Source organism: Pocillopora damicornis, chromosome 6, assembly GCF_964200805.1.
Source record: "Pocillopora damicornis chromosome 6, jaPocDami1.2, whole genome shotgun sequence".
Lineage (NCBI taxonomy): Eukaryota > Metazoa > Cnidaria > Anthozoa > Scleractinia > Pocilloporidae > Pocillopora > Pocillopora damicornis.
This window is the reverse complement of record NC_142675.1, coordinates 22,396,111-22,420,881: the sequence shown is the minus strand read 5'-3', so window position 1 is coordinate 22,420,881 and position 24,771 is coordinate 22,396,111. Positions and strand designations below refer to the sequence as shown.

General features: G+C 39.5%; 3 protein-coding genes across 6 annotated transcripts in view; all 3 read left to right on the top strand.

Moving 5' to 3' along the window:
• Positions 1–24,771, top strand: part of LOC149044472 (uncharacterized) — a 43,940-nt gene that overhangs the window by 13,646 nt on the left and 5,523 nt on the right. The window lies entirely within an intron of this gene.
• Positions 8,370–16,966, top strand: LOC149044474 (uncharacterized). 4 transcript variants are annotated; one of them, XM_089208433.1, is made up of 6 exons: positions 8,370–8,628; positions 13,240–14,469; positions 15,180–15,521; positions 15,783–16,124; positions 16,386–16,559; positions 16,687–16,962. In XM_089208433.1, exons 2-6 carry the CDS (start codon positions 13,278–13,280, stop codon positions 16,827–16,829), a joined length of 2,193 nt encoding a protein of 730 aa, XP_089064559.1. In that variant the 5' UTR covers positions 8,370–8,628; positions 13,240–13,277; the 3' UTR covers positions 16,830–16,962. The 4 variants fall into 4 exon arrangements, with proteins under 4 accessions (XP_089064559.1, XP_089064562.1, XP_089064561.1 ...); XM_089208436.1 differs by lacking the exon at positions 15,180–15,521 and having other exon boundaries at positions 16,687–16,966; XM_089208435.1 differs by lacking the exon at positions 16,687–16,962 and having other exon boundaries at positions 15,783–16,147; positions 16,386–16,509.
• Positions 20,834–23,424, top strand: LOC149044473 (uncharacterized). The gene is made up of 3 exons (XM_089208442.1): positions 20,834–21,169; positions 21,413–21,586; positions 21,893–23,424. Exons 1-3 carry the CDS (start codon positions 20,842–20,844, stop codon positions 23,068–23,070), a joined length of 1,680 nt encoding a protein of 559 aa, XP_089064568.1. The 5' UTR covers positions 20,834–20,841; the 3' UTR covers positions 23,071–23,424.

Here is a 24,771-nt window from a genome sequence, read left to right as displayed (position 1 = left end):
CCCAGTTGACAGCTATACTCACAAGATCTATTTAAATAACTCTATTACACTAAAATCCCTATTTGCATTATGATAGATTTTTATCTTTCCTACAATGCCTGCATACTGCAGTTTTTATGTAACTGGAAAAAATAGTTATTGTATATGTGTATATGTGTATGTATTGGAAACCATAATGATGGATGTTCAAGGTGGTTTTTTATTTGGTTTATATTTAATTTTATTTTCTTTGTAAAAAATAAAAAATAATCATATAGTATCACCTTTTTTCCTTCTCACCTCTAAATCTTTGAGAAATTATCTTTATCTTCTGTTTGAGAGTTGTTAAGAAATGGATCTTATTTTAATACAGATAGGGATTTACTCTGTTACGTACTATTATTTGTTGCTCTAACTGAACAAACAATATATTTTCACAGTCCTAAACTTCCAATCATCATACAGTGGAGAGTGTTTGGACAACTTTTATCCACATGTTGTGTTGATAAAAAAAGTCACTAGTTCATTGTGCTCACACATTTATTTTTTTTGAAGCAATAAAACTCATTTGTGCACAGTTTCCATAGAATAATCTCTTTTTGTTATTTCTAAAATTTAATTTCTTTTGCATGAACATGATTAGATTTTTTTAATACTGTGGAAAATGACATTCAAAACAAATGTTAGCCTAGTTTATTGTAATATTGGTTGTTGTTAGGTTACTACGTACTTTATTTTATTATTCCTTCTCTTCCACCCTTTTCTTTCACCCTTTTTCCCATTTTGCTAATGTCCACATCTATTTTATGAAAAAAGAATACTTGTTTTGAACAAGTTTATTAAAAATACTCTACAAGTTCTGCTATGGTATTAGAATAGGTTTCTTTGAAGTTACAATACTGAACCAAGTGATAATAAAGCAAATATTAAGAACATCTACTTCACTGGAAATGGCCAAGGGAAAAACAGTTTGCTAACCAAACATCATTTCATATTGCTTTGACTTTACCAGGAAAGTTGTATTTTAAGGAGGCTATTGTGTCACTTTTCCAACTTCCTACAGAGGGGAAAGTTTATTCACTGTTTACAGGTACATGACATTTTCTGGAGTCATTATAGAAGAAAAGAAAGTGTTACCTTACAGTTGACACTCACCCAAATTACCCAAATCACTGCCTGCAGGGGGTGGTCTGTCAGGTAGATCTTCATCGTTTGTTATATGAACAGTAAACTTATGTAATTCTTAATTAACAAAAAAAAGGTATTTTATTGTTATTAAGGAAACAGTGAGCTAACCTAACACAACTTCATTGCACAGAGTTTTATAGTGGATTTGTTTTTGAAAGAGGCTGTGATGTCCCTTTTCCAACTTCTTAAAGAGAAGATAAACTGTAAATTGCATGCAGATGCATGACATTTTGAGGAAGAAAGGGAATATATTATTTTCCATTCAACACTTACCCAAATCTCCATTTGAAGGAGGTGGTCCTATGGGTAGATCTTCACCATCTGTAATATAAACAGTACACTTATGGAATTGTGAATTTAAAAAAAAGGTATTTTATTTAAAAATCAAGAAACAGGTGTGTTATGAAGAATATTTGTCTAAATTGACCATCTCAATTATTTTTTTGTCATATGATTGCAGAATATATTATTTGAATAGTGTATTATTTATTATGCATATGAAATTTTATGAACATTTAAATCTTAATCTAGTTTCACAGTTGTGGTTTAGGTGAGTTAACATTCTGTTGTAAAACTAGCACTCACCTTCTTGGTTTAAATGTGGACCATCCGTGGGAATAAATTGAAATGTTTCCACTTTAATCGTGTTAATGAGTTTGTTAGTAACCAATAATTATAAAAATCTTAATAAAGTAATTCTAAGTGAGTACAAAGTGCCTTGCCAAACATTATTTTGTATGTGGGATTATTCATTTTAGATGGCAGTTTTAAGCCTGGAATTAATTTTTCAAGAATAATTTGTCACAAAGTAAAATAATAAACGTTAAAAAAAAAAATCTTCAGTGGGTGTTTCTTTTACTCATGACATCTGAAAGAATGAATACCAAAATTTCGTCGTGATTGTTTATTCCAATTTTATTACAATAAGTATCGTACGATGGAAGCAAAAGTAACAGCACAAATTTATGCTCTTGCTATTGGTACGTCTTGTATAAATACTTTCTTTTTAGACAATACAACATCCCTCGACCTTTTCTGACATCCACAATTTTCTGTCTGACATTAACAGTGTAATTGAGTTCAAGAAATTAAATTTGCCTGTTGTCTACCCAACTGGGGAAGGAAAGATATCAAAGTTGATTTATGCCTACCGGTGTTAGTTGAGAGTAAGTAAGTTTATGGGCCTCTAACTTGTGAATAGAACGTTCAGATTTCGCCAAAATACATCGACTCAACTTTTACGAATGACTTAACACTCAGGAATCATAGAGAGACTTTTTTAACCGTAATAAAAATAATTTTGTATGACATTGTAAAGAAGAACAGCAGGTTTCCAAGTACATGTCATAACTGTGAGTGTGCTAGGACTCTGCATGAAAATGTTGAAGGAACTGAAAAACAGTTATATTGTTATTACAATAATAATTTATTTTCCTCGAAACCCTGCTTAATTTTCGAAGAGGAATTTATTGCTCAGAGTCTTCGTGACGGTATTACTGCGTTTGAAAAAACTGAAGTGCCGATAACTATCGACGAACGTACAACTATCGAGGAACGCACAACGCTTTTTGCCCTGGCCAGGGGCAAAAAAAAAAATGCGAGCTTTGCTTTTAGGCTTGGCTAAATCTATATATTAATTTATTTCAGCTTCTGAGTCCTACCTTTGGTTTGAAGTTGTTTGTGGATTACTTCCTTCCTTTCGTTATTTTTCCCTTTTCCTATCTAATTTTGAAATACTATACCCCATTTCCCTGATCCTATAAGATAACAAGAACTCATCTCAAGATTCGAAAAAGACGAGACCAACGTAGCCTAGAAAGCTTTGTAAACATGATGACCATCCCTGTGACTTTCAGTGACGAGAAGCTGTAGATGAATGCCTACAGAATTTTGCTTAAAACCTCGCCTTTATTTCTGTGGTTTAATCCTGATGGCTCTGTATTTAAATCAACTGCGTAAATAAAATTGTCCTTCTGAACGAAAAGTGAGGCAATTATGAAATTCGAATCATATCCTCTACGTTTTCGTTTTTTCCACTCCGGTATGAAGCAGGGTAACTTGAATGCATACATCTTGAGTTCGATTAGACACAAGGCAAAGAAATGCGCAAATATAATGAAGCTTATTTTAAGCAAATGAAGATCATCGCAGTATATACTCAACTTAAGCAGTTGAGAAACAAGGCCTGAAAAAAATTCAGGCCTGAACGGGAATCGAACCCATGACCTCTGCGATACCGGTGCAGCGCTCTAACCAACTGAGCTATCAAGCCAACTGGGAGCTGGTCAATTGTGAGTTCGTTATATACCCGTAGATGGAGAAGGTGTGATAAGAATACATGAAAGTCATATATTTGTACTGCGGAAAATACATTTTAAGCAAATGAAGATCATCGCAGTATATACTCAACTTAAGCAGTTGAGAAACAAGGCCTGAAAAAAATTCAGGCCTGAACGGGAATCGAACCCATGACCTCTGCGATACCGGTGCAGCGCTCTAACCAACTGAGCTATCAAGCCAACTGGGAGCTGGTCAATTGTGAGTTCGTTATATACCCGTAGATGGAGAAGGTGTGATAAGAATACATGAAAGTCATATATTTGTACTGCGGAAAATACATTTTAAGCAAATGAAGATCATCGCAGTATATACTCAACTTAAGCAGTTGAGAAACAAGGCCTGAAAAAAATTCAGGCCTGAACGGGAATCGAACCCATGACCTCTGCGATACCGGTGCAGCGCTCTAACCAACTGAGCTATCAAGCCAACTGGGAGCTGGTCAATTGTGAGTTCGTTATATACCCGTAGATGGAGAAGGTGTGATAAGAATATATGAAAGTCATATATTTGTACTGCGGAAAATACATTTTAAGCAAATGAAGATCATCGCAGTATATACTCAACTTAAGCAGTTGAGAAACAAGGCCTGAAAAAAATTCAGGCCTGAACGGGAATCGAACCCATGACCTCTGCGATACCGGTGCAGCGCTCTAACCAACTGAGCTATCAAGCCAACTGGGAGCTGGTCAATTGTGTGCGATGATCTTCATTTGCTTAAAATGTATTTTCCGCAGTACAAATATATGACTTTCATGTATTCTTATCACATAATGAAGCTTATTAATGCAATAATTTGTAGCCACCTGCGTTAATTATGATATTTTCTGAGCTTAACGCATAGTTTGCGATTGAGAGAGGGCAGAGAAGGGTCACTTCCAAAATTAATAAAATTGTTTTCAGTCAAAATAATGGATTGCGATAGGAAAAAACCCATCCTTACCAGGTTCAGGAAAAACCATAGAGGAAGGGGAATATTTTGTTAAAAATGATGTCACGGACGCTTTGCTTAGTTTATTAAAGAAACAGCACCGAACCGAAAAAACAACGGCAACCAAAATACGAACAACAACAACTGTAGCAACAAAATGAGCACAATATAAATATTAAGGAGTACTCATAGGAAATACCCTGATGACTGCGATGACCGGAGATCGCCATGATAAGCTCATCGGCAGAAATATTGGACAAGATGGCGGCCGCGCTTGCGCATTTCGTCCATAATGGCGTCCAAATAATATAAGAAACTGTATGGAAATTTGTAAAAATTTCTAAAATATAACAATCAGGAGCTCATGGTCCCGTCTGCTCTCGATCAAGACATATTCACTACTGATTCTGCTATCCATCAAACCTCACAGGGACTCGATAAATAAAAACCACTTACTTCCCGAGCCAGTTCTTTTGTCATTGATCATTGACCTAGGTCGCCATACAGTTCTTCAAAATCCATAGTATTCCATCTCAAACACTCGCCTATTACAGGAAAGTGCATCAATAAAGTCAACTGCTCTCGATCGAATTGACTGCTACAGAGTTCGAAGCGTCCAAATATCCTGTAAAATTGCCATTTCCTCCCATCAAAAAAGTTCCCAACGCGCCAGAATATCCCTTATTTTCCATGTTGAGTAAGTGACGAGACGCCATGTTGAAAATTATGACTGAAATAGTTAAACACGAGCAACGCTGATCTTCGAATCGTCGGCCATATTTGTTTATGTTCTTGCAGGGAAATAAATTAGTTCTCAGGTCCTTTTCGGAATAAAAATATGCCAGGCATTGAATGCAAATTCAGTAGTCTTAGCGCAAAAATTAAATTAAAGCAAATCAAAATTCTGACATCATGTCATCGCTCTGCCTCGAAAATCCCAAAGATTTACTTGCAGGTCTTCTTTTATTTTTCTTTTCATCAAATAGAAGATCTGCGGTGCTCAAATTGTATAAGTCATGGTACGAAACACTCTTCTTTGCAGATCGAGCAGTGATCGCCGCCATATTGAATTCTCTTGGTATTATTGATATTACCGTACGTAAGTTTGCAATCTAACTGAGCGTGAAAACCTTTAAGACTTGGACTGTCCATTTTGTTTCCTCTTTGAGGATTTTCGTCTCTGCTCACGTTTTAATAGCGTAAATTATGGCGCCTGGCATATTTACAAACCTTGGTTTGGTTCTTCTGTCGCTACTTTCCGGCTCGCTTGTTCATTTTCAATTATCGAAAAAGGCCAGAGAGAAGTCCCGGAAAAGGTCGGACATAGTACAATTTGGCAGATGACGTGAGAGCTGTAACTCAGCTTTATGCTTTTTACTCTCATAGGGTACGCTCTCTCAAACAATGACAGTGCGCGTGATATCCGAACTTTATTATAATAATAATTACTCTACGAGGGCGCGCCGAATATGAGGTGATAAATAACTTAGCTGATAAATTCGTTGATCGTATTTGTCGGAGCTAGGTTATAAAATCTTAACCTGGCTCCTTTCAGCCAATCAGAAGGCTAGAAATGCACTAAGCGCGCTCCAGTTTTACGAAGTTTACATCTTATTTCCACGATAAACCCTGAATACTAGCGTAAATTTTATTTTCGCCAACATAATGTACTTAAAGACTTCACGCACTAAGCTCTGACATACGTAATACCTATCGTGCGGGCTCGATTATGATTATCAAAATCTCCCGAAAATAGTTTGGCTTCTTGCTCTCTGTGCACGATATATCCTTTGAAATAAGTTAATCACTGCCGTATGGGAATAGTGAGAAAGAGCACTTAGCCTATATCATATGTTTTGGAACCACACATAAGTTTGGGAGTTACTACATCACGGGCGACGAGCGGGGATAGAAAAAACGACCCAAATACGAGTGGTCAGCGGTGAAACAACTTTAATACATCATATATAGACAGATCATTTGTAGTATCAGGAAACAATCGTGTTGTAAAGCCGAAGTGTAAACAGTTTACTTCGCTAAATAAAATGTTAAGCAATTCAAAAGTGTTGATTGTACATATATCTTTTACTGCTTTAATAAACAATGAAGGCATCGGTGGCATCCGAAAGGTACCAAGAAGAATTAAATGTACATTTTGTAGTTGCAGAAAACAATCGTGTTGTAAAGCCGAAATGTTACCAAGTTACACTTCGCTACTTAAAAAGTTAAGCAATTTTCCTCAAGCTTTAACTGGAACAATACTTTTAATGCTCTATTAACCAACGGAGGTATCGGGAAAGGCATTGATGACACCGGGAAAGGCATCAAGAAGAATGATATTAACGTTATGTAACTTGTTGTGTGACGAAACAAACGTATCTTGACTTGTTCAAAGCATTAATCACAGTTGGCTTCCTTTTCACTTGAATTTTGCATCCACAGCCTAAGATGAGAAATTTAAAATTTCTATCAGCTGAAGTTCTTTCTGCATATTATATCTATTCAATCGCCCCCCATTCACGTGGAAAAAAGGCAAGTAGGAAAACACTGAGCTTCGAGAAACAGCCATGTTAGGGCTAATGTATTTACCATTCCTTAAATATTTATAATCAAGACCACTCGTTTAGGAGACCTTTTCTCAAAAGATCCACGCGTGCAAATAATTCTGTTTTCCGCTCGAAATGTTTTTCTTCCTATTCAATTGAACAACTGACTTAGCGTTTAAGCCGAGAAAAAAATCACAAAGTTTGAATTCTGGGATGTTGTCCACTGTTGGCTCCATCAAGTTACGATTCTGCACCATTGACGCTCGTGACAAATTGACTAGTCTTAATTGACTACCAAGGACTGTATTTCTTATCTTACAAATTAAGGTCTGTACATGACATTAAGTTCATCATCTGGTTCATTGTTATAGTCAGCTTTAAAATTTAAACTCTACTTGTACTGACAAGAAGCCACCCTAAGGGCAGGTGAAATGTTGCGTAAGCGTCTCCGCGAAAGGCACATCCAGACAACTTGCATGGAAAAACTGGCCACAGCTATCGCACCCAAGCCAATCCTCTCCATCGTCAAAATTTGCAAATCTTACAGACCGCGGTATTTCTCCTATAATTGAACATTAATTGGCGTTTAAGAAACAATGGTATTTGACACCATCAAAACTTACCAATCAAGGTCATCATAACACGAGCCAAATATGATAGACGTTATTCTTTCCCTTTCCATGTCCACATCGTAACTTCCATTAATATCCAACCCCTCACACAAACACCGAGCAAACTTAAAACAAACAAAGAGAAATTTAATACATTCGAAACCAGGAAGCAGTCCTATTAAAGTGAGCTTTAGCAAGTGATTATGCTACTCACAAGACATTACAATCACACCACAGTTATAGCTATCGGTCTGTGTGTAATGTAGTGGTTAAACACATAGCCATGACTTGCAATTCCATCCTTGTCCACAAGCCAACCAGGCTGAAATCCCGCTGTTAAAGTTTGTATTTCTTTTCGCAACCTCTCGATGGATCAACCGGAAATCATGATACTTTTTTTTCGTCACGCAGCTAGCTACAAACCATGTATATAATTATTCTTGGTGCCTTTCCGAATGCCACTGACTCCCTCTCCGAAGCCTCCATTGTTTATTAAAGCAGTAAAAGATATGAGTTCAATCAACACTTTTGAAAAATTGCTTAAACTGTGAAGTAAACTGTTAACGTTTCGGCTTTACAACACGATTGTCTATGAAACAACAAATTATCTGTCTCTATATGAAGTATAAAAGCTGTTTCACCGCTGACCGCTCATATTTGGGTCGTTTTTTCTATCCCCGCTCGTCGCCCGTGATATAGTAACTCCCCATAAGTTTCCCTAGACAATACAATTGTTTTATTTGGTAGCGTGACAATCTTGGTATCCCAACATCCTTTACTTCCGCAACAGGATTGTTCAATGATGCGAAAACTCAATTTGGTTTCGTCATTCGCGAGAGGCGAGAGCTTTTGGATCGCATAATTGATTCTTCTTGTTGAAATTGAGCCACTATTTCGATTCCATTAAGTCTCCTCGTGCACAGTCTAGTTCTTTCATGTTTTACTTCATGATCTGTTGGTCCCTCAGACGATGGCAAATCTATTTTGTCGATTGAATACTGCTTCCGCTCGAGAGGAGTCAAGAAGCACTGGCAGGGTACGTGCGTCATACATGTAATCGCAATAATGTAAATATATGTTCATATTTTCATAAGTTGTAGACTTGAAAACACTTGTTCTTTGTTTGTAAAGGAATCGCTGGCTATCGGCTTCCTTTTTCTTTCTTAGTTCTGTGTAGCCAAAATAAACGGAACTACGCGTAGGATTCATTAACAAATATTGAAATCCGGCAAATTAAGTTCGGGCGAAGCGGGTTATGTCGTTACTCAGTAGGAGAAATTCTAAATGTAGTCTACAAATACCACTAGGTACGAAGCTTTATTTCAGATCGTAGTTCCTCTATAAGGAAGCCAATCCACTCGCCTCACCCAATGTACTCAGCACGCGTGCGAAGGTGGATTTTAATCTCGAGTTTGTGAGCAGTTAATTTCTTCCATAGTTATTTGATCATAGCTAACAGCAGGAACTATGGTTTGATCAACCCGTGATTGAAAGATCTTTGGAGAGAATTGGCTTGAGGAGTGCTTACGAAATCGCATCGCTTCGAGAGTAACTTCAGGCGATGCGAAAAGTATGGGCGGCCGTCACCACCAAAAATACAAGGATGTCAAATAGATCAGCAAATACAAAGATGGTGTAAGGATCAGCTGCAGGATAGCATAGCTAATAAAAGAATGGCATGGCCAAATTAAAGACAGTCTAGTTTTCCTTCGTGAAACAGAACACCCTAAACATGAATAGTTTAGCCAAATGAGAAACGGGTTGTTGAGTTGGAACATGAGATTGTGAAATGGACTAGCTCAATTACGAATAGCTTAGCACTCATTTGCAATACAGTACTCAAACGGTGTAGCGTTACGTTAAACGGCTCAGGGTAACGTCGAGTAGCACAGCATACGCACAAACGGTGTAGCATTGCGTCAAATGGCTCAGCCTAATTTAGAATAGTACAGCGTACACACATATGGTGTAGCGCTGCGGGAAATGGCTCGGCGTAATGTCGAATGGTACAGCGTACATAAAAATAGTGTAGCGTTGTGTGAAATGGCTCGGCGTAATGTCGAATGGTACAGCGTACATACAAACAGCGTAGCGTTGCGTGAAGTGGCTTAGCATAATATCGAATGGTACAGCGTACACACAAATGATGTAGCGTTGCGTGAAATGGCTCAGCGTAATGTAGAATGGTACAGCGTAGGCACAAATAGTGTAGCGTTAGGTCGAATAGCTTTGCAAAACATCAGACGCTCTATCTGAACATTAAATTGCTTAGTATTACTTGAATATTTCGATGTTGTGGCGAATCGTCGTGGCGTGACGTGAAGGGCATGTTATTCCTTTATTAGCTATGCTATCCTGAAGCTGATCCTTAAGCCATCTTTGTATTTGCTGATCTATACGACATCCTTGTATTTTTGGTGGTAACGGCCGCTAAGGCATCTCGCCGAAACCACCAAAAATACAAACCGCAAATGGAACAGCGATCTGCTGGGCGCATGACGTCATCGAATGAGAAGACTGGCGCGAAACCATTACATAGTGTAGTCGCTGTGTGGAAGAGTCTTCACTTCGCCTTGCCGTAAAGCAGAGCCAATTCGGTAAGTTTCTCCCCTTTTTTTCCCTGCCGATATTGCATTTATTCGTTGTCGTTCATAATAGTGTTAATTAAAAGAGCGAGACTGGATTCTACCACGGTTTACCGGCCTCCCGGTTTACCACAGTTTGCACGTGTTGGTGAGCCTGAATTTTAATAGTATTACGTAGTATTATGATGTGCATTAAATGTGGATTGCCGAGCTCTCATATCTTTTCTTTTCTGACTCGAGCTTACTTTTCAAAGGGAGTTTAACTTCAACGGTTCTTTGAACATTGCAGGAGTACGTGAGAAGTTGGATTTTGTGTGTGCCCTGGACGCCATGGTCACGCAACTCTAGTCAATATAATAGTGTGTACTGAACTCAGTCTGTAGCAATAATAATAATAATAATAATAATAATAACAATAATAATAATAATAATAATAATCACAAAAATTAATAGTTGAGGTACAGAAATGTAAAAATAAATAGAAATATAAATAAATACGTCTACCGAAACAAACGACGAAACAGCAAGATGTCCTGTCAATTGTCTGAATTATGCAATAGTTTTTATTCAGCAAGTTGCGACTGTAACAGATTGAACGGTAAAACTCGACCTAGAGTTGGACAATTACGTACAATTACTTGCATTACGGTGTCCGCACTAGCGTTCCTTAATACGTGATGACTACGGAATGGGAAAGAGCACAGGGAAGATAAGTGTGTATGCGCGCAAAACCAACTCAGAAAAAATATTACTCTTGCAAAAACTATTTTGGAACGCGAAAAAAACCCTTTAACTGTTTCCGGTCCAGACATGTAATCTACGTTTGATCGACAAAATAAAAATGGAACTTACTTTTACTATCACTGCACCCAGGAAAAAATTAATAAACAAAGCAATATAATGTACACCTCTTTAAAATAATAAATATGTCTTCTCTTAGCTTACTCTTATCGTCCGGCACACCGATATCACTTTGATCGAAAAATGTCAAAACGGATCAAGGATATCAGTTTTCTTACCATGGCGTCCAGGGCTCACACAATATTCAACTTCTCACGTACTCCTCCAATGTTCAAAGAGCCATTGAAGTTGGATTCTCATTGAAAAGTAAGCGTGAGTCGGAGAAAGAAAAGAGAGCTCGACAATTGACATTTAATGCACGTCATAACACTACTTAATACTATAAACTGTGGTAAACCAAGAGGCCGGCAAACCGTGGTAGAATTCAGTCTCGTTGCTATTTTAATTGACGCTTTCATGAACGACAACGAATAAGTGCAATATCAGCAGTGAAAAAATAGGAGAAACTTACCGAATTGGCTCTGTTTTACGGCAAAGCGAAGTGAAGACTATTCCATACAGCGACAACGCCATATAATGGTTTCGTGTCAGTCTTCACATTCGATGACGTCATGCCCCCAGCAGATCGCTGTTCCATTTGCGGTTTGTATTTTTGGTGGTTTCGGCGAGATGCCTTGGCGGCCGTTACCACCAAAAATACAAGGATGTCGTATAGATCAGCAAATACAAAGATGGCTTAAGGATCAGCTGCAGGAGCAATTTAATGTTCAGATAGAGTGTCTGATGTTTTGCAAAGCTATTCGACACTATTTGTGTCTACGCTGTACCATTCTACATTACGCTGAGCCATTTCACGCAACGCTACACCATTTGTGTGTACGCTGTACCATTCGACATTATGCTAAGCCACTTCACGCAACGCTACGCTGTTTGTATGTACGCTGTACCATTCGACATTACGCTAAGCCATTTCACACAACGCTACACTGTTTGTAGGTACGCTGTACCATTCGACATTACGCTGAGCCATTTCACAAAACGCTACACTATTTTTATGTACGCTGTACCATTCGACATTACGCCGAGCCATTTCCCGCAGCCCTACACTATTTTTATGTACGCTGTACCATTCGACATTACGCTGAGCCATTTCCCGCAGCGCTACACCATATGTGTGTACGCTGCACCATTCTAAATTAGGCTGAGCCATTTGACGCAACGCTACACCGTTTGTGCGTACGCTGTGCTACTCGACGTTACCCTGAGCCGTTTAACGCAACGCTACACCGTTTGAGTACTGTATTGCAAATGAGTGCTAAGCTATTCGTAATTGAGCTAGTCCATTTCACAATCTCATGTTCCAACTCAACATGGGCTACTAGACCGTTTCTCATTTGGCTAAACTATTCATGTTTAGGGTGTTCTGTTTCACGAAGGAAAACTAGACTGTCTATAATTTGGCCATGCCATTCTTTTATTAGCTATGCTATCCTGCAGCTGATCCTTACACCATCTTTGCTGATCTATTTGACATCCTTGTATTTTTGGTGGTGACGGCCGCCCATAGAAAAGTATTCCATTGTTGTAAGACTTGGTATTTTATGTTGTCATACTTAATTATTCATGCATAGTTTCCTGGCATACTTAAAAGAACATTTCTGCTTGGGCTAGCTGCACAACGGCACTCAAGCCAGGCAAAGTTAAAGTAATCTTGCACGCTCCCCCAGGTCCTGAACGAACGAAGTCAAGATGAAATTATTTTGAAGGGATGCCTGAAAAATTTCCTTGCGTGACAAGTACATTCTTAGCGTGACGGGATAAGAGATGATGTTCGGAAAACTAAACGGGAGTTAAACAATGTTATTCTACGTTTGCTTTTTCTTAATCATAATTCTTAGTATTTTCCCTTTTTCTGAATGAACACTCATTTGTGTGATAATCGTAAAAGGGATAAATTCATTTGACATACATAGCTAGCAGGCATTTTTCTCACCTCAATACCCTCAAGATCCACAAATAAATATTCTCTTTAATGGTGTATGAAGCAATTTTCAATTCAATGCAGAAAAGTAAAACGGAATAAGAGGGTCTCAATGGGGTTAACCGTTAGCAGTTAAACGGCCAAAAATTTAGCCGTTAGGCGTAAAAATTGATAAATTTTAATAGTTAGTTGTAAAAAGTTAATCGTTAAAAAAATTCTTGTAACCACAACGAAAAGATACTAACTGTTAGCCGTTAATTGGCCAAAATTTATTCATTAGCCGTGAATGCCATCACCCCCACTGAAACATTACAGTGTATGCTGAATTACATTTCGAGGAACATGTCCAATAGCAAATTACAAGTTACTCTCCTCGCGGACGAATGGAAGTCTTCCAAAGGTGGCCTGTCGACCATAAATCGAGAATTGGCGATACAGTTGGCTAAACATCCCAATGTGTCCGTAACTTTCTTTGTCCCGAAATGCACTGAAGCCGACAAAAATGCAAGTAGTGGTTGTAACGTGCGTATCGTTAAAGCACGGGAGCGGCATGCATTCGATCCGCTTGATTGGTTAAGTTTTCCACCAGATGATCTCTCCATAGACATAATCATTGGCCATGGTGTAAAACTTGGTAAACAAGCTCAAATAATAAGGGAAAGCCATCGGTGTAAGTGGGTTCAAGTTGTACATACTGCCCCTGAGGAACTTTCCATGTTGAAAACGTACTCAGATTGTGACAATGCCATATCTAAGGGCGACAAAAAACAGTGGAATGAAATCAAACTGTGCCAGATTGCCGATCTAGTGGTGTCTGTTGGACCAAGGCTTTGTGAGTTTTACTCGCGTTACCTTAGCTCCTCCGGAAAACATGTATTCAATCTTACGCCAGGTATCTTTTCTGAATTATCCTCGCTAAAGCTTTTCACAGTCAAAGGTAAGAGGTTCAATGTTCTGTTGTTTGGACGAGGCGACTCAGAAGATTTTAAACTCAAGGGTTTCGATATAGCGGCCAAAGCAGTCGCTCAACTGAATGACACAAGTTATAAGCTCGTCTTTGTGGGTGCACCAAGTGGAAACGAGGAACAAGTGGCAGAGCAACTGCTTGAGTACGGCTTGAGCAAAAAGCAGCTGATTGTGAAGTCATTTCTTGAAAATCGGGGAGATCTTGCAACCCTGCTATCTACAGCAGATCTTGCTGTCATACCCTCAAGATCGGAAGGATTTGGTTTAACCGCTTTGGAAGCGTTATCTGCTGGTCTGCCTTTTCTTGTCACACAAACCAGTGGATTTGGAGAGGCTCTGCAAGATGCTCTTCCTCAGAGTACCCCTTGGGTTGTGGATTCTGAGGAACCAGAGAAGTGGGCTGAAGCTATTAAAAGTGTCCGAGAAAAGGGTCGCGAAGCAGCAATTGGAGAATGTCAAACTCTACGGGAAAGCTATGGCAAGAAGTACATCTGGGAGAGTCAATGCAGGGATCTTGTGGAAAAGATGGTCAGCCTCGCTAATGGTAAGCACTTTTCAGTATATCTCCTGTGAATCGTTCTTGTCACGGTCATAGTGATTTTAGGTTTGGCTGCAAAACTAAGCCAACTTACCTGTGTCCCATTTTGTTTCAAAAGGTTTTCGTTCTGCTGCGTGAAAACTCATCTACACTTTCCCTTACTACACCGTCCTGATGATTCATTTCTATTATCACTGCTAGTTTTTTTTTACATTTTTGTGTTCTTTTCTGCTTAGCTACTTGAGTGAACTGACCATGGTAAATGTTTTTCTCTATATTAATTTTTTAACGTGATAACATCAAAGTAGTAAGTTAATTTCATATCAGAGGTCAGTGGTGAATTTTGAGCGTAGTAATATAGAAATATAGAGAGATGTTTTTTTTAATCATGCAAAGAGCGTGGCACAAAGAATAATACAAGGAATCGACCTCATACCAAGGAATTTCGCGCTCTGAAGCTCTTACACTGAGCCACTGATACTCAAGGGTGAGCTAAATTATTATAATGTAATGTCTGAGGAGTGTTCAGCATAGTACTGTTATCGACTTGGTGGCTCAATCTCGATGACTCGAAGATAGAGCGTCGAAACGCGAAATCCGATGGTTTGTTATTCAATTCCTCATGAGAACTCTGATTTCTCAGTTTATCCCACGCTTGTGAAGAGACGAAAACTGAACATCTTTCTCATTTGAAATACATTACATAAAATTTGCAGCCTCAGGAAGCAAGATGGAATCGTCAGTTACTGCTGCTCCCTCACAAAGTTTAAATGAGGCCTCTACTGTGTACCGTTCAGATGAACAAAGTACCAAAACGCACCCTGAAGTGAAAAATACACAACTGAAAGAGGAGTCTGGACTGTCATTGAGTGCAAGAAGTCCTTTACCTGAAGACCAGCGTTTGACTGAACAAAGGCTCGAGGACAAACGTGAAGGGAGACGAGAAGGTCTCACTGCTCATGATTTTGAAACGATTAGTGGAAGAAAGTCATCATATTTTTGTAATCAAGGAACCACGCCTGAAAAAAATCTTTCCTCAAGTCTTGAAAGACCCAAAGGTTAGAGAATTACTTTCGTATCAGCAATTAACTCTAAAATTATTACTTACATAAAGTATTACTGCTCTGGTGTTAGTATTTTATTCCGTTTTGAACGAACGATATTGGAAAGGAGGCTTTACATTTCCTCAGATGATTAGATCTTATGGTCTGTTGTTCAATTCCACATGAGGACTTTGATATCTTTATTTGTCCCACGCTTGTGAGAAGACGAAAACTGAACATCTTTCTCATTTGAAATACATTATATAGCATTTGCAGCTTCAGGAAGCAAGATGAAAACGTCAGTTACTGCTGCTCCCTCACAAAGTTTGAATGGGGCCTCTTCTGTGTACCGTTCAGATGAACAAAGTACCAAAACGCACCCTGAAGTGAAAAATGCACAACTGGAAGACGAGTCTGGACTGTCATCGAGTGCAAGAAGTCCTTTACCTGAAGACCAGCGTTTGACTGAACAAAGGCTCGAGGACAAACGTGAAGGGAGACGAGAAGGTCTCACTGCTCATGATTTTGAAACGACCAGTGGAAGAAAGTCATCATATTTTTGTAATCAAGGAATTACGCTTGAAAAAAACCTTTCCTCAAGTCTTGAAAGACCCAAAGGTTAGAGAATTACATTCGTATCGGTAATTAACTTTAAAATTATTACGAACACAAAGCATTACTGCTCTGGTGTTAGCATTTTATTCCGTTTTGAATGAACAATATTGGAAAGGAGGCTTTACATTTCCTCAGATGATTAGATCCTGTGGTCTGTTTTTCAATTCCGCATGAGGACTCTGATATCTTTATTTGTCCCACGCTTGTGAGAAGACGAAAACTGAACATCTTTCTCATTTGAAATACATTATATAACATTTGCAGCTTCAGGAAGCAAGATAAAAACGTCAGTTACTGCTGCTCCCTCACAGAGTTTGAATGAGGCCCCTATTGTGATATCAGAGATAGAAGAAAAACAATCAGTCGCTTCATCAAAATCTGAACAGTGCCGGAAACTCCAAGAAAATAGACCAGAACACTTTGTGGGAGTCAACGAAGGTAATTTTCCTGAGCCGAAGTATTGAATCCAATGACTTAGCGTATTCAGCTGTTTCGAGAAAAATTATCGGAAAAAAGCATAAAAATAGGTGCAACAACCCCGAAATGTATTTTGGGTATTTTTTAGGTTATGGTTCCTTTTCAGTGGAAACTGAGGAAGCGTCTCATGTCTTTCCTGTATGGTTAGTAGATAGAATTTACGGTAACGTTTTCACGACTAATGGCCCAAATGTGTCAATTTGTTTTGTTGTTTTTACGGCTAACGATTGATCCCATTGGATCCTTCCTGTAAAGAGAAGGCAAAGCAGGTTTGATTAATGTAGTAATATATTTCACTAATTGAAATTCATTGATTACCGGATACTCAGATAATCTTTCGATATCGTTCTTTTTCCGACAATCTTTCTCAAACAACTTCATTGTCATAAGGAGCGTTTTTTGCTCTTGAGACGACTCCTTATGCTTTCGGTATTTTGAAACACACCAATTCTTTGATGGTTCCTAGCCTCCACACTTTTTTATTGTGTTCCTTTAAATTGATATGAGAGAAATACTCAAATATTTCTTAATACTTACCTGACGGGGAGATGGGATTCTTCGAACCACTTGTAGACTGATAGGAGCAATACAAGTGCATGTGTCGCGTTGCGCGCGGCACGCGGCCTGGGTATCACATTATAAAAGAAAAGAAGCGCATGTGCTCTCCCTCAAAGTAATGAAGAGTGAGACCGTATTTATTGGCAGTAGACAGGTGGGGAGGAAAAGATAGCTTTGATGGCTTGGGGACCACTATTGCCCATATCAGTCTACAAAGGGTTCGGAGAACCCTATCTCCCCGTCAGGTAAGTACTAACCCTCCGGGAAAACATTATTTCTCCTTCACCCCTCTCCGACTGATAGTCGCAGTAGTGGTGCAGAATATCAAACAAACAATAGAGAAATGCAGAATAGCAAAACCAAACGGTTCAATAAACTCCACCGGAGGTCTGTAGTACAATAAAACAAGACGATCTGACCTCTGTGGCAAAAGCGTCCCTGCAGAAGCCCAATCTGCTGCTTCTGGGATAAGCTCAACAGAGACACCTGCTGCAGCATTTGCAGAGGTAGAGGCTCTCCCAGTCGAGTGCTCAGAGAAGCCCAAGTCGATTCCCACCATCTGTAGAGCCCTTGTCAGCCAACGAGAGACAGTCTGGCTTAAAACGGCCTGGTGGGGTAAAATGTAAGACGCCAGCAGCTTTGAGGATATACGCAACACAGATCATTACGTTTTCTGGAAAAGAAGGAAGAAAAAACTTACGGGCTGGGTGACTAGGCCTGGAGGTTTTGATATGTGGCTTGCATTAAATTCCCATGAACTCTCCTTCTTAAGAGAACAAGGCAAATCCAATAACGACAGTTCATGAGCTCGTGCTGCTGATGTGAGGGCAAGCAATAGAACAGTTTTGTAAGAAAACTGCCTTAACGTCAAATCCTCTAGCGGTTTAAGAGACTCGAAGAGTAACAACGCTGTTTTAACATTCCATGTAGAACAGTACTTAGGCTTGGTAAGATCTACTCTTAAAAACACCTTTCGTAAACCGAGAAACAATAGGTAGACTTCCTAACTTAGTAGAGCCAATTTGATCATGGGTCTGAGAAATAGCTGACTTATAGACAGCTATAGTCCTGCATTCCAAATTTTCCTAATATGCTGTGCTGTCAAGAACACTCCTGCTTCCAGGGCTACTGCCCACAGTTCTAAGCCCTGAGATGTCAGAGCAGTGAGGCGTGTCTCCCCCCTCTCCTTGATGTAGGCCACTGCAGTTGTGTTGTCTACCCGTAAGCGGCTATGTTTGGGTACAAGTTGCAGGTGCCGTAGAAGTGCTTTGAGGGCATAAGTGGCGGCCCGTAACTCCAAGACATTGATGCGCGCTTTCGCCTCTTCTACACTTCAATGGCTCCCAATAAATATTCCCTGTTATGCTGCCCCCAGCCCTTTTTGGATGCATCAGTCTAAAGGGTAGCGTCGATCGGGGGGTGTCGTATCGGACAGCCATTCAGATGATTGCTCTCTGAGATCCACCACTCCGGGTCGGCTAGGGCCCGGTAGGTTAAGGGGATGAGCACATTCCCCCTATGGCCATAGTGAGCCACCGCTTGTAGGTGTAACCGCGGGAGACTTCTGTAGTGAAGCAGGGCAAGCATGATCCTTGTCTGAGAAGCATGGCTCATGCATCCGATCAGAGTGGACAGAGTCCTCAATCCACTCCTTTGAACGAGGAGAAGTTGACATGCGTCCACAATACTGTTTAGTTTTGACTGAGGAAGAGAAATTGTCATTGCCTTCACCGCTCCTTTCGCTAACAAATTTGCAATTGCCAGGTTCATTTGTTTAGCCTCGGTATGGCTATTGGTACGGGTAATCCTCACACGACGCTGCCTGGGGCGGCGGCAAAAGGGGATCTTGTACCCCTGAATTGTTTGTAATGTCCATGAATCCTGCGTTATTTTCTTCCAATTTTGAGCAAAAAAACTGTAAACGAGAGGCTGATTTGTCAGTGGGTGGTTTGAGCGTTTCTAGGACAGGCAGCGGATAATCAACTTGAACTGGTCCGGCTACAAGCAAGCTTGGAGGAAGATTCTTCTGTGTTACTACGTTTGGAAGATTGGTGGTTAAATTTTGAGCCAAATCCCCACTTTCGTTTTCCTCCAACTCTGCTGTTGTCATTGGAACGGTAATCGGAACGAAAGGGCTGATCCTTATTATAGGGTTGTTTGAACTGATGCTTTTGCATGTGGAGCTATGGTCGTGCTCACTCTTGGCATGAAATTTATCCGAGAAGAGGTGTTTGTCAGCCCGGATACCTTCACGGAGAGTACGTTTGCCCACTTCTGTAAGAAACTCAGAAAACCGTTTCTGCCCCCAGGCATGAAGCCTGAAGTTGGCATTGCCGAGTAAAACATGAGCATCTTCTAATAGATCCAAGCTCACACAGGGAAAATATTACATTACTCAATGTTTTTTCAGTCATTTTCAGAAGAAGTAGGAAAGAATTAACGCTAAACGTGGGCGGCCGAAACGAACCACGAAACAAAGAGGGAGAGCGCATGCGCTTCTTTTCTTTTATAATGTGGTACCCAGGCATGACACCACGCGACATAAGCACCAGTATTGCGACTATCAATCGGGGAGGGGTGAAGGAGGACTGATGGTCTGTTGTTCAATTCCACATGAGGACTCTGATTTCTTTATTTTCCCCACGCTTGTGAGAAGATGAAAACTGAACATCTTTCTCATTTGAAATAGATTATGTAACATTTGCAGCTTCACCAAGCAGGATGGAATCGTCAGTTACTGCTGCTGCTGCTCCTTCTCAGAGATTGAATGAGGCCTCTATTGTGTACCGTCCCGGTGAAAAAAGTTTCAAAACGCACCCTGAAAGAAAAAATTCACAACTCAAACACGAGTCAGAACTGGCATCGAGTGCGAGAAGTCCCTTACCTGAAGACCAGCGTTTGACTGAACAAAGGCTCGAGGACATAAGTGGAGGAAGACGAGAAGGTTTTACTGCTCATGATTTTGAAACGACCAGCGGAAGAAGGTCATCATATTTTAGTTGTCAAGGAACCACACCCGAGAAAAATCTTTCCTCAGGTCTTGAAAACCCCAAAGGTTAGTGAAATACATTCGTATCAATAATTGAATCTAAAAATACAACTAACAGAAAGTATTAATACAATGGTGTTAGCACTTTATTCAGTTTTGAATGAAGAACTTTGAAAAAGAGGCTTTACATTTCCTCAGATGATTAGATCCGATAGTCTGTTGTTCAATTCCACATGAGGACTCTGATATCTTTATTTGTCCCATGCATGTGAGAAGACGAAAACTGAACATATTTCTCATTTGAAATACATTATAAAAAATTTGCAGCTTCACGAAGCAAGATGGAATCGTCACTTACTGCTGCTCCTCCACAGAGTTTGAATAAGGCCTCTATTTTGTACCATCCCGATGAAAAATATTCCAAAAGACCCAAAGGTTAGTGAAATACATTCGTATCAGTAATTAAATCTAAAAGGATTACCAACAGAAAGTATTACTACTCTGGTGTTGGCATTTAATTTAGTTTTGAATGAGCAATAATGGAAAAGAGGCTTTACATGTCCCCGATGGTCTGTTGTTCAATTCCACATGAGGACTCTGATTTCTTTATTTGTCCCACGCATGTGAGAAGACGAAAACTGAACATCTTTCTCATTTGAAATACATTGTGTAACATTTGCAGTTTCGCCAAGCAAGATGGAATCGTCAGTTACTGCTGTTCCTTCACAAGGATTGAATGAGGCCTCCATTGTTTACAGTCCCGATGAAAAGAGTTTTAAAACGCACCCTGAAGTAAAAAATGCACAACTGAAAAACGAGTCAGAACTGGTATCGAGTGCGAGAAGTCCCTTACCTGAAGACCACCGTTTGACTGAACAAAGGCTCGAGGACCAAAATGGAGGAAGACGAGAAGGTTTCACTGCTCATGATTTTGAAACGACCAGCGTAAGAAGGTCATCATATTTTAGTGCTCAAGGAACCACACCCAAGAAAAATCTTTCCTCAGATCTTGAAAGACCCAAAGGTTTGAGAAATACATTCGTATCAGTAATTAAATCTAAAAATATAACCAACAGTATTACTACTACGGTGTTAGCACTTTATTCAGTTTTGAATGGACAACAATGAAAAAGAGGCTTTACATATCCTCGATAGTATGTTGTTCAATTCCACGTTAGGACTCTGATTTCGTTATTTGTCCCACGCTTGTGAGGAGACGAAAACAGACCATCTTTCTCATTTGAAATTCGTCATATAACATTTGCAGCTCCAGGAAGCACGATGGAACCGTCACTTACTGCTGCTCCTTCACAGAGTTTGAACGAGGCATCTATTGTGATATCAGAAATAAAAGAGAAACAACCAGGCGCTCCATCAAAATCTGAACAGTGCCAGAAACTCCAAGAAAATAGACCTGGGCACTTTGTGGGAGTCGATGAAGGTAATTTTCTCGTAACAGAAGTATTGAGTTCAGTTTCAGCGTATACAGCTGTTTCGAGAAAGGTTGTCGGAAAAAAAAGCATAAAATGTATCGTGGATAGTTTTCTGGCCACGGTTCAATAGCCTCAAGATTTAAGGGGAAACTGAGAACGTGCACGACATGTTGATTGAAAATGGTCAATTCTACCAATACGGGCCCAGTCAATCAAGGGTATTCATCCATTTTTAATATCTGGTCTCGACAATTGTTTTTATTAAGAGATAATAATGCTACACTTATTTACATTTGAATCTGCTCGATCTACAGGAGAAGATGTTAGTACCGTTATTGTGGGAGATGACAACTATAAAGACGACAATGAAGAGAATCGAGAGGTTATTTCAAGTTCGGCGAAGGAGAAAGTCTCTTCACAGTTCGGCAGAGAGTATCTTGATGGCAGAAAGAGCTTTATCTCCTCTTGGAACAAACAACACCGCGCAATTCAAGAACAAGCTCTGTTGTATCACTTTGATCCAAACAAGAAAGGACTAAAGTTTGAATATCGGCCGCCTACTCCAAACCAACAATTAAACTCAGAACCTCAATTGCAGGAAACATCTACAGAATTGGAAAATCCATACACATCCAGGAGTTGCTTACATAACGGTAAAGACACCTCTTTACTGACAGCTGGTAAAGAAGAAAATCCGACGGATTCACACCCCAGTTGCAGCAGTAGTGCCGCGGGCGGCAGTAGAGACTCGGTGGGAATGGAACCTTCTCTCAGTAATCAGGGAGACAGTGCTTTCACACCAAACACACATATCATCCGCCCAAGAGGCTCTCAAGAACCGGGTATTAACGCTGACTTGCCTTCCAATTATCTACACAACATTACCACAGATCATTTACAAACTGAATACTTAGAATTAAAAAGCTGTCAGGAGGAGAGTTCCCAAAATACCCCGCAGCCTGTACTGGCGACACAACTCCCTGGAAACCCTCCTCCCGTTGTTGTGCTGAGAAGTATCGCTCGTTATGGAAGGATATCTAATCAGTTAGGTGAACTTCAAGTTTGGGACCCTGAATTTAAAATTCCAGATGACATTCAAGATAGGTTGTTTACAAAACACCGTCATACCCCTGAGACTGGAGTAAGAATTATTAGGTATAGTGATGGCACACTTGAGTGTAATATTTATCAAAATTTTGAAAAGTTTTTCCAGGATGAGGATATAAAGCTCGCTAAAGATGAGTTTCTCTTAATGAAAACTCGTATCCGCCACGGAAAGGCGTCTTTTGAAGACGTTGATGTACAGTTTAAATTTGCAAATGTTCATATTCCTCAAGACTTTATCTCTGGTTTCACAGAAAAAGATGGTGCTAACCTGTACATCATTTCAGGAGCCGCAAAGAATGTTCGACTTATAGTAAAAAGGGAGAGTGCTTTTAGGAGATTAAGAGAATCTGTGAATACGATTTTGTTTTCCTTTCATAACCTTTAGAACTGGAGAAAATACACTTTCTGTTTGTAAGTCGGAGCTAGTTGGAGTGCATTTGGTATCAAATACTTTTGCATACTTATTCCGCTCATCGTGTGTACAATCCAGAGAGGAAACATTAAAAAATTACAACTCGTTTTATTTTCTGGTCTAAAAGTACTCTCATTTTGGGTTTACTGGTTCCGTATACTGTGAAACTTTCGATTGACACTTGCAAAATCTCACACTTCTCTTATAATTTTGTATTAGTTAGTGTTGAAATACTCTAGAAATAATGTCCGATTAGCGATGTATACCTTCCTTCAGTAGTCTCTATCGAGAGTTGTGATACATCGTACTCTAGTAATAAAAAAGAAATAGAAGTTGCGATTAAGGTTGAGCCCTACGAAGGAGAACCGCGTGTATCAAGCGAAGATTTCGGCAAAGACCGACAGAGACGGTTGCTCGCTTGCGGTGTTCAGGTCAAGATTAGAGCAAAAATATGCCGTTACCGAATATTTCATTCGTTGCATCTGTGTCTTGTTTCTGTGGCAAAATCCATCCTAACAATGGGTAGCTGTGTTCGTTTCTGTTGCCACAACTTATCATTCCTTCGCACCAAATGTAGAGAATGTTCCACTGATGCCGTGGTCAGTGCTCTGAAGTTTTGTTGCCGTAGAGAGAAATTCCCTTAGTAACCGAAAAGCTAACTTTTGATGGCAACATCGAAAGAATCAGCTTTATCACGAGGCACGATGATTTTCGCCGAATAGTTATTGGGCAGTTTTATCGCGCAAGTCGCTCCTTTCCTCAGAGTTTGGCAAGGCAGAGGCTATCGTCGTCGAACCTGTAAAACGGAAAACGAGTGAGTTTATAATCATCTGATTCAAGTTTATCTCAGATAGGGGATTTCAATAGAGAAAAACCTGTTAAGTTTGCCATGTTTGTTGTAAATGCACCCGAATCTGGTCTCTTTATTAACCACAGTAACTTGGAACCTTGATACACAAAGATATACAGAGCTTTGCCGGAGGCAGCTAGCTTATTGTCCTTTTCGACTTTAATTGAAAAGTCGATAGTATCTGCGTTGATCTCTATTGGAAAATAAAAAAAAAAACATTTACATGAATATAACTTGTGTTTAAGTACATGTATCGAACGTTTGATACCTACGCGTTTTATATTTCTAACAGAGCGACTGTTTCCGAGAATCTGTTAACTTTTTTTATTCCTAACGACCAATTTCTTTTCGACGACCTTTTTTTAATGATTTTACTTCTTTAAGTGACGACCTCGAAAAAAGTCGAGCTCGGAGCCCTGAAGCACAGTTTATTTTTTCCGCCCTCAACTGAGGCAGAAGTTTCACGAATGAAAAAAGAAGAAGAAGAAATTTCACGAATGCTCTTGAAACGAAGAATGAGACAAATGGTACTGTTTCCAAGAATTTAGAACTAACTTTGATTCGTTTAATGAGGTTAAGCTCTATTCATAAGTATGGTTCTATCGTAAGGTAAATTGGGACAGAAAAGTAGAATTTAGGAGTGCTTTTCACTGAGTATACTGTTTAAGATTGGCCGCTAAATTGGTGCGTATGCAATATGCAGAATACGGAAAACTCTTGTAAAAAATTCCGTTGGGTTATTGTCTCTCGTTGAACTAATAATTAATTCGTATCTGCACCAAGAGAGAAAGCTATCGTCGTGATTGGAGGGTGAAAGCGAAGAA

Excerpts from the sequence above, each read along its gene's own strand:
- LOC149044474 (XM_089208433.1), top strand. The coding sequence starts at position 13,278 with ATGCTGAATTACATTTCGAGGAACATGTCCAATAGCAAATTACAAGTT. Across the intron at positions 16,125-16,385 it reads AAGTCTTGAAAGACCCAAAG|CTTCAGGAAGCAAGATAAAA; the intron begins GTTAGAGAATTA and ends TAACATTTGCAG. Across the intron at positions 16,560-16,686 it reads CTTTGTGGGAGTCAACGAAG|GTTATGGTTCCTTTTCAGTG; the intron begins GTAATTTTCCTG and ends GGTATTTTTTAG.
- LOC149044473 (XM_089208442.1), top strand. The coding sequence starts at position 20,842 with ATGGAATCGTCAGTTACTGCTGTTCCTTCACAAGGATTGAATGAGGCC. Across the intron at positions 21,170-21,412 it reads AGATCTTGAAAGACCCAAAG|CTCCAGGAAGCACGATGGAA; the intron begins GTTTGAGAAATA and ends TAACATTTGCAG. Across the intron at positions 21,587-21,892 it reads CTTTGTGGGAGTCGATGAAG|GAGAAGATGTTAGTACCGTT; the intron begins GTAATTTTCTCG and ends CTCGATCTACAG.